Genomic DNA, 10,473 nt, shown 5'->3' on the forward strand with positions numbered 1-10,473 from the left:
TTAATATGCTCTCCTCAAAGCCACCAGACTCCATTGACAGAAACAGCAATTTTACTTCGCTGTTTCTTGTAAAACGCACTTCATTCAAACTCGACAGAAACAAAATAAAACTCATCAAAACTGCCTTAGTTAGTCTTTCCACTGTTCCAACAATCACCAACTCTAGTTGCATTCTACAGAACCCTGGCATGAGTAGTTCAATTATGTATTATAAGCTACTAAGAGCTAACGTTAGTGTTAGCGTTGTCTTTCAAACACCTGGATTTATTCAAGTTTTTCGACAAAAACTACATTTTGCAAGATTATATTTGAACACATCACGATAACGTTAGAATTTACCTTTCCCCAATACTCAATTTCACTGAATAGAGCATGAATGCATCATAATGTACCTCAGTGCAACCTCCGTTAACGTTAGCTGTTAACTCTGTTATTTAGCCAAGCAGACTGTGCTGCCCTCAGCTAACGTTAACTAGCTCTCCTTCTGCCGATTTCAAAACGGATTTGTTGCTCACAATGTAGCATTATCAGGGATCGATGACTAGAAAGCATTAATGCCGATCTCCCAATTGTATATTTTTACTGAATGAGGCCAATAACGGCCGAAGATCACATTTATTTTTCACTTGCCTGAGCGGACAACTGCATGAGGCATTCCACTTGCCCAAACACAGTTTACTTGCCCCGGGCAAGTATTAATGTGAAGCCCTGCAGTGCAGTTAAATAAGGTAAGGTAGGGTGACAGTGACCTTCCATACTAATATCCCACAGTGCCAGTACTGCACTTTAGCACCTCACTGGCCTGGATTGGCTTCCTGCCATTTCACAGAGGAAGGCAGATCTGAACTCACCACAATGGTCCAGTTAGTTCCGGTTTGTAATGGAGAGTTCCAGGAACTTGAATAAATGGGTACACCAGTGTGGTACAGTCAAAGGTCAAGGTGCTCCTAAGGCAACTTAGCACTTTGTGCAAATGACATTGGCTGTTTTTTTTTGGGAACCCAAACTGGTTGATTCGGAAGTAAACATCTATCATAGCTGTTGGCTTCTTTCTTTCTTTCTGTCTGTCTGTGTGTCCGTGGTAGTGCTGTTATTTACTTTTAATCTTTTGGCCTAAAGTCAGGACTATACAGACCTGCTCATACTGGAATATAACTTCTATCCATGTCAATCCCAACACCAATGGCCAAAGGCTTCAGGGTGGGAAATGCTGCCCTATGCCACTAAAGGCTTTGGGCAGTTCACCTTTGCCATGACCCCAACATTCTTCAATAGGGTGTTTTTGGCTGAGCAGGGTAACTCTAGATGGGCTCCTAACCACTGGGTCACCTATCCATATATGTATGTTACTCACAACTAGGGCTGTCAATTGATTAAAATATTTTATTGCGATTAATCGCACAGTTTTTATCCGTTCAAAATGTACCTTAAAGGGAGATTTGTCAAGTGTTTAATACTCTTATCAACATGTGAGTGGACAAATATGCTTGCTTTATGCAAATGTATGTATATATTTATTATTGGAAAACAATTAACAACACAAAACATTGACAAATATTGTCAAGAAACCCTCACAGGTACTTCATTTAGCATAAGAAAATATATACTCAAATCATAACATGGCAAACTCAAGCCAAACAACCCATTTTCATCCATATATCTTGCGGTCAGAGGTCAACGGACCTCTTTGAAAATGGCTATGTCAGTTTTTCCTCGCCAAAATTGAGTGTAAGTTTGGAGCGTTAAGTTTGGTACCATTCCTCAGGTTTTCTAGCTTCATATGATGCCAGTATCTTCACTCTAGCTTTAAAACTGAGCCAGTTACCACCTCCGAAATATCAAATTGCGTTCATGCATTAAAGAAATTAGTGGCATTAAAACAAATTTACGTTAAGGCGTTATTATCGCGTTAACTTTGACAGCCCTACTCACAACCCTGTGTTACATATTTCCATGTCCGTTATGTAGGGATGAGACCTTTATTCCCCCCCTTCTTTCCATATATGTTTAAATTTTGGGTCTACTATGTATTCAAAAAATGACAGCCTCTTCCTCACGCACACACACAAAGCATGTAAACCCAGTGACTGTTACAATAACAATACATAAGATCCTTTACCTCATTTAGCTTCGGAGTGATAACAAATGAGCCGAAACTGGTTCTACTCACTGTTGTGTAATGGAGCATGAGGTTCAAGTAAGGTTTGACTGACTGTTGTTTTGACTGCGTTATCAAACCTGACATCCCATCTATTGTATGTGTTCAAGCATGAAAGGAATGAAAACAAATCGACTGAAAAGAATTGACTGCTCTGACAGCTTTTCATCTGCGATAAGACCTGCCACGAAGTGCTCAGCGTTGAAACCACCCCGAGGTCGGACACCCTTTAACCCCAGTCAAAGACCGCCTTTCCTTCTTGCCTCCAGCAGTTGTCAAATGCCGTCAGTTTTAGTGCCTCCATGGTGAGAAGCACATTCGAGGGGAAATGCCTCCACAGTTTCTTATTTCACTTGAGTCATTTAGCTTTTTTGCATTTTTCTCAAACATTGATATTATCAATTCACAGTTTTCCAACCCTCTACATTTTCACACAGATCTACTGGAAGTAAGAAGGTGATTTGCTTTTCACGATCCAAGAATTTATAAACTTCTGTTTATCTTATCTCATTGTTGACAGTAAATCTACCATGGTACTGTACTACCATTTAATTCACAAAAAGCAGCAGAGTTATATTGGGTTTCGGAAGTAAAAGTCCAATGTTAGATAACTGGCGGTTGCAGCACCTTGAAGGCTAGCAGTGACATAAAACACTGGTTGAATCACAAAAGATAAGCAGCTAAATTAGAAAATATCTGGTTCTTTGATAAAAAGCCAGAGCTATAAGCCTGTGTACATAAACGCCATGAGGAATAACATTTTCAGGGATACGCTTATTTGCTTTCTTGCCAGCAGCCTGTTAGCTTAGCATAAGACCTGGAGGCTGGGAAGATTTAAAAAAAAGAAAAAAAAGCATAATCATTAGTCAATTACCACTCCTTTCAGGGAGCTGCTTCAGAGTACCTCTGGCCAAAAAGACGAGAAATCATTCTTTCCCACTAAAATATCCATTGTCACTACTTTTGAATGCAGCTTTGCACACCTGCACTTATTTATTTATTGAATTGTTTGTGTTTTAATGTAATTTTATTTCATGTGTGTATAGTTTTATGTTGTTTTTGAGCCCCTAACCCTTTATGTGATGGACAAACCGACTGTAAAAAAACACAATTTCTCAAAAACAAAGTGACTCAAACTGAAGGCAACAACATAAACCTAAACATCCAAAAGCTTCTGGAATAAGCGTCTCCTCCAACTTACTTCACACAATCCTAAATCCTAACGCCGTTAATGTAGACAAATGCTACAAATAGCTCCTTCAGTTTTTAGCCCAGCAAACATTTTGATCCACATCCATATCTGGTCAGAAACGTTTCCCACCAATCCTCCCATCAGATACCGAGCAGCTCTCCTCTCAGCGAGCCAGTCAGCCGGTCAGCTATTCATCCACCTCTCCAGCCCGCCATTATCCACCATTAATTCACATCAAAACCTGTGAACGTTGCGTGAATATACAGCGATCGGGTTCATGCGTGTTTAGCGGGCTCCATAGCGCCCCCCAATGCGTGGAAGACCTTAGTTGGAACATAGTTGCACTGATATTCATGAAATTTGGTACACACTTCGCTCTCATCATTTCATATTTCCCATTGGCTTTCATTGGCTACGCCCAACCGGAAGTCGGCCATTTTGAATATTTTTTCATGCATTTTATGCAAACTTTTTCGAACTCCCCCTAGAGGGTTGATTGGATTTGTTTTAAATTTGGTTGGAATAACCCTCTTGCTAAGAAGAAGAAAATGTGACGCTAAATTGCGAAGCAATAGTCAATACCTCAAACGATGATGTCATAGATCATGTGATAATGTGACCATTTTAGGCACTTTACAGTATGGAACTTTACGAAACTCCTCCAAGAGGTTTCGACAGATCGATCTAAAACTTTGTCAGCAGAATCGCAAGACCTCGACAATGGTAAATTGCGAAGGTTTTTTTTTTTTTGTGGAACGGTGTTGCCGTGGTGAGACGGGCAATTTGCATGTTTTGACATGACACAGGAAGCTGTTGCAACTGGACTTTACATTGTCCAATCTGCCCAAAATTTCACATGCTGGATAAGAGTCCAAACACGAAGACAACTACACGCCCATATTGCCTTGTAGTCAAAGATCATCCAGAGATGTACATGATATACAGCAACATACCATATAATTAGTCTGTGTGTTCTCTAGTGCCACATAGTGGACACAGGAAGTGAAAAACAGTGTCAGACAGTCACGAAAATGCACAGCTGCGTCAACGCCAGTACCCCCGAACATGCACGAAGGGGTGAGGGCTCATTCAGCCCTGCTTGCAGTTTTAATTAAGTCTTCTTACTTATAAGTCAAGCTTGCAACCATCCGTCCACCCAACCATGCACGTGTAGCCAGTTTGCTGTGCGTTGCGTTGTACGACCGCGTGCTTCTGCAAGGCAGCTGTGAGCCCGGAAGCTTAACTTAGTGAAGTCAGAGGGAGACCGAAGGTTAGTGCCACCACAGGGAGATGGACAAGGGGCATACACACACACACAAATACACATCCACTCTCTATATTTATTCCCGTCTCTTTTCCACATGTGTCTGTTCCCTTGCTCGCTAAGCCACGGTGCAGTGAGTAAACACGGCTACTTTGCACTTCCGCTCCATAAACTGCAACACCTGCCCCCAGATGGGCAGAGTTTGTGTATGTGTGTGTATGTGTGTGTGTGGTTGTGTTCGTGTGTGGGCCCCTGCTGGCTTCCTACGCAAGATGTAATCTACTGAACTGTATTAGCAGCTACCATAACATTATATGACATCCATGTATGTTTCACAGTCAATTCCATTTCAATAAGTTTCCCCGATCATGTGCATTTCGGAACACTCATGCCAAAGAAAAGAGCGCATGATCTGCTTATTATGTTTAAACTACCAGGGGTTATTTTAGGAGAACATCACCCTGCTAAACCTGTACTGAAACCGTGACAGCCTGCAGGGCAGACAGGCTTAATACGTCTCCATACGTTCTTATAGGAGACATAAACAGAAAAGGTAGGTGTTGGAGTGCACCAGCGCTCTCTGGATGAATGCCTCTACAGCGGAAGAATTTGTGCTTTTCTACACAACAGGCCTCATTAGCTTCTTGGCAAGGCAACCCATGATCCAGAAAATCTGCTTATATACAATGCAATAATTTGGGTCAGTCTGTTGAAGCCATTCGTGTTTCTTCGAGTTATGACTATTTCAGACTTGGCTAAGATTCAAAAATAAGAAAAAAAGTAGTTTACCATCCAGACAAATGGTCTCAGAATGTACGGATGCATGTGAATGTGCAGTTACTGTGAATACAACATGTAAAATAAAATAATGAAATACTGCCTAATGTCCTGAAACTATATGAAGTCAAAGCAATGACTTGCTGATGTCTGGATTATGGAAATTGTATCCGATCTGATCTTTTCTTTCAGTAAAAGGATGTCAGAGGCAATCACCAGCACTCGCTTCGCAATTACCAGATCCATCTGAACTCCTTATTACTCCAATTATTAGTCGAGCATGCCTTGAACGCACACATGACCTCAGACTATTGTCCCAACACCGTGAGGTCGGCCCACCGCTGGGAGGAAGGATGTGACCCGTGTAATGACGGAGGAAATGAAGGAACGAGGGCTTTGATCGGAGCTGGACATTTTTGATTGAATTCGTTTTTTTGCGGTCAGAAAAAAACATTAACTTTTGAGACGGGATATTGGGTGATTTTTGAAAATGGGTCTGCGGGGTGTCCACACGTGCAAAGTGGAAAAGTGAAAAAAAAGATTATTACAATTACATATTGTGACATAAGTTTATTGCCATTGGGGGGTTCAATGACCAATTAAAAATCAACTAAAAACTTGTTCCTGTCAAAATAACTAGATGTGCGACTTGCAAGCCAAGGAAATGTTAACAAAAAACAGGTGATGGAAAGTGGCAAAATTGCACAGCAACTTAACCTTTTTATGTAATAATAGATTTTTTTAATGCAATGATATTTTTTTAAATAATAATCAAGTCACGGTGTAGCAGCAATTAAAGACAATATGTTGAAAAAAACGTTAACTTAACTTAATTTTACAGGTGTTTGCCTTTTAAGACCGCTCCAGTTATGGTTTATCATTTCAGCTCTGTGAAAACAGCATTATCAGGCGGTTTCAACTATGTTTCTTTGTCCAACAGTGATTGAGATCATTAAACATTTTTCACTTTAAAGCAACTCAGTTTTCATTGAATAACAGGTTTTTAAATCCTGCTGAGATGCGTCCTCCTGCTAGGCAAACAGAAGTACTTACACACTAATAATACAACCCGAGGCGATAATGACAACATTACAACCGTTTGTACCTGAGGACACCGAGTGCTTCGTTTACGGAAGATTACCGTCAAAGATCAGACTGCTTCAAAACTCAGAGCACAAATCAATATGTTTTGTTGTTTGGGGGTGAATCATAAAGCTGTGTTCTTGTCTGAATAAAACACACTAAAATGTCTCTATAGTTTAATAAGGATTGACATGGTATAACTATGCATACACTGTTGGATCTGTATCAACTAATTACCTGATCTGAGCTGTATTGAATGTGTTCTTTTTCTAATTACAGGGCTTACATAATGTATTTCCAACCAAAGAAAGCTATTCAATTATTTCAATAATAAATTCATTTTTCTTCTAAAAGACTGACAGTGACATGACCGTGGAAATGCCTACATAAGAATGTGTACAATGTGCACAATGTGTGCATGTTAAATGGCGGGTCCAGGGTGTTTTTATATCATTCTGTAGCTTCCCAGTGGTGTTCCTTATGTATTCAAATCCAAACATTAAAATGTTGGTTGATGTACGTATGTTTTAGTGTCAACATGATATTTTCCCAAGCCCTTCTAGAAACCTTTTCCCACATGACCCGTCGTAGGTTTCTACATGATCACGCTGCTACATATATAGTACATACAGATCCTTATCAGTGTATTACATACAGTAAACAAAAATGTACTGCTGTGTATACGTCACATTAGCTCGGATCCGAAAGTTAACACAAACAATCTAACCGATTGAGGCAGCGGTAGACCCTATGTTCATCGAGGTAAAATTACTGGTTTTGTGAATGGAGTCTGGTGGCTTTTAAGACGATTAAACAGCTTCAGCTCCCCGTCGGAAATGGCTGTTTGATGGCAAGGTACAAAACATTCTAAATATAGTGAACACTTAAACTGATATTGATTTTTTTAAGTGGCTAAAATATGTGTTCTTGCTACTCCGTCCACGGCCGCTTTACCTCGCCGTCAGACAGCCCTTTCCGACGGAGAATTAAAGCCGTTATATCGCTCTCTTCAAAGCCACCAGACTACATTCACAAAAACAGCAATTTTACCTCGCAGAACACAGGAGTATACCTACGACCCCACTTCAAAAAAATCCAAACTATCAGTTATTTCCAAAATGAACACAGTTTACTTTGACTCAGCTAGTGCTAGCGTTCACATCATTCATGACCTTATTGATTAGCTTACTTTGGTAACATACGTCATTGCTTTTTGCTAACGGCTGAGTGGGCATTCACATGTGAAAGAAATAAATGAAAAGAAGGTAGATGGACTCCTCTGTTCTGTGTGTGAATGTAAAAGTACTTTAGAGTCTTTAAAGTACAAAAACATCCTGACTGTCACGCATTGATAACCTTTTCCCCTCTACAGTATCTCTTCTCAGGTGAGTGACGGAGCCGTATCAGGTTTAACTGCAGAATCTTGTCTCCTATGTGACATTGAAGATAAACAAAACATATCCACAAATACTATATGCTTGCAACAAAACCGATAAGAGACGATGTGGAGCACATCAATTCTGTGTAGTTCACTAGAAAAAACCTGCAGTGGCTTTCTGACAAGAACACCCATGAATTCATAGTCAATAATTATGGACCCACATTCATCCACTGCTTGTAATTATGTAGAGCCCACACCGTCCTGTCACTCAAAGCTTTTGGGAGAAATATGGTCCAGAATCAGCGGAGATACATCCTTCCGACAAATTTAGGCAAAGTAGAAAAAAGCACCTGGACCAGAATCAGCGGATTAGCATGAGGACTGTTGTAGAGTTTTCAGCTGTGAATGCACACACACACACACACACACACACACACACACACACCTGTGTATGAAGTGCTGCCACCTGCACAAGTACACACTATGCAGCTCTAAATATCTTCAACCTTCCACCCACAATCCATCCCCGAATTTTGTGTGAGCAATTGGAGCAGCTGTTGTGTTGGCGTGTGCTTTTTTTTGTGTGTGTGTGTGTGTGTACCTACAATTTTTTTGTTCCTACGCTTGAATGTGTGTGTGTGTGTGTGTGTGTGTGTGTGTGTGTATTTGCTTAAAGAACTATAGCAAGCTGACTCAGCCTCGACAGTAGCAATCGGAAACAGGAGACAAGGACTTGGCTAACAGCATAAGCCGGCAGCAAGGTCGGATGCACACACACACACACAGACAAAGAGACACACACACACACACACACACACACACACATGCACACACACACACACACTTTTTGTCTTTACCTGCCATAATGGAAATAACTGTATATCTTATCTTAAACAGATCAGAGGATTTAATTGTTTCAAAGTGTTACAAAGTAAGTCGACAGTTAAAAACACAAAGCCGAGTGAAGGATGGATCTGCCAAAGTGTGCGATTAAAGCGGCTTGTGGGGTGGTGGGGGGAGAGCTGGAAGCAGGGGGTGTTGGGGGGTTGGTAGGGGGGGTATAAATATCGTCCTTTTCTGGACACTTCTGCTTTTCTACTCTGTCACTCTCTTTCACACACACGGCGGACCGGCCCACTTCCTTACCAACCCCATCTCTCACAGCGCTGCCCGGACTTCCCACTGCAATTACTTATAAAAACTTTTCAGGGCCCGCCACACGTGGTCGGGTTTTTAAAGAGCTGCGTCCCCCTCCTCACGTGGTGCGGGGGGTATTGAGTCGTCACAGACCCCCTGAATGATCACCGAAAAATAAGGCGGCGCAGACAATAGCTCGTCTTGATGAATTCAATTCTTTCAGGACCCTGTACCGTTGTCCAGGCAGCTCCGGGCAAAACAATCGTTGCTTTGATAGTCCAAGAAACACACACTCACTCGGTTGCTCTTAGAAACTTCCTCTTAACTACTTCCGAATTAGGATCTAAAGATAATATACATCTGACCGCCGGAACTTGGATTCTTATTCCTAGAAGTCTCGTTTTCGAAGTCTCCTAACGAGATGCGTCCTGCCGCTTAAGCCGGCGTGAGCCGCGAGAAATAACGAAGAAACGTCTTCTGATGCCAGTAAAAGAAAAACAGAAAAAAAACAATATGACAGCTTGCAACTGACCTGGTCTGCGGTGGAAGCGGCAATGGTGTTCGACTCGGACATGATTTGACGCTGTGACCCAGTGGTGCTTCTCTGCTGGCCACTGTAGGCTCCTTCATTCACACCTTGCCTTTCAGTACCGCAGCGAAAGAGGGGGGAGAAAACACAGTATACCCTCCCTTTTGCCCTGGCTTGATTAATGCCTGAATTACTTTCACCTCATTTCATCTGATGGAGCTCTGCTTCCTCTCCGCCTCTCTTGCTCATTCGGCATGGTAGCCCACTCTCTCTCCCCTCTCTCTCTCTCTCTCTCTCTCTCCCCCCCTCCCATCCTTCTGTGATTCCAGCTCTGCCTCCCCTCCATCCCTCCCTCCTTTGCGCTCTTACTTTTTTACTCACACCCCTCCCTCTCTTTCTCCTCTCACTCTTTTACTTTCTCTTTCTGCCCCCCTTTTTTTCTGCCGTATTTCACCATTTCAGGAATATGCGCTCCCCTCCTCCGTCCCCCCCTTTTCCCCAACTCCCACCACCTCCCCAAAAATATAAAAAAAGACACAGGAGAGATCCACAGTCTTTTCCCTCTACCTCCACAATGAATGGCTCGTTGTCACACCAGCACCTAGGCTGAATACAGAGCAAGTAAGCGGGAGAGAGGAGAACCGATGGTGGCGGTGGCGGCGTGGTGGTGTTGGTGTCGGCGGCAGAGGGGACGGGGAGGGGGGGTATTGAACTTCTAGTTAAGCTGGCCGGAGTAAAGTGGGGGGAGGTCTTGAGCACCCATGGGCTACAGCCAAGCTCTCTCTCTCTCCCTCACTCGTTCTCCCAACAGATTAAAGCGAGGAGACTAAAAAAAGTGAGGAGCCCAGAAGTGAGGAGCCCGCACGCCTTCCACCGGACCCCCCCACCCCCCCACTCTTCCTCTCTGTCTCTCTTATTTCTTCCGTTTGTTTTCAGAGGCAGCTGCTGCAAC

The 10,473-nt window shown here is 42.4% G+C and overlaps 1 protein-coding gene across 2 annotated transcripts in view; it reads right to left on the bottom strand.

Annotated features, from left to right (window-relative positions):
- Positions 1 to 10,473, bottom strand: part of slc6a9 (solute carrier family 6 member 9) — a 95,987-nt gene that overhangs the window by 51,035 nt on the left and 34,479 nt on the right. Inside the window, exon 1 of one of the 2 annotated variants that reach the window (XM_037787725.1) lies at positions 9,525 to 9,810. The exons of the other annotated variant lie outside the window; for it this stretch is intronic. Within the exon in view, the coding sequence (XP_037643653.1) occupies positions 9,525 to 9,566 (42 nt within the window). The 5' untranslated portion in view covers positions 9,567 to 9,810. Of the gene's footprint in view, positions 1 to 9,524; positions 9,811 to 10,473 lie in introns of those variants that run through there. 2 annotated transcript variants of the gene reach the window in all.

The sequence above is a fragment of the Sebastes umbrosus genome, chromosome 12, assembly GCF_015220745.1.
Source record: "Sebastes umbrosus isolate fSebUmb1 chromosome 12, fSebUmb1.pri, whole genome shotgun sequence".
Taxonomy (NCBI): domain Eukaryota; kingdom Metazoa; phylum Chordata; class Actinopteri; order Perciformes; family Sebastidae; genus Sebastes; species Sebastes umbrosus.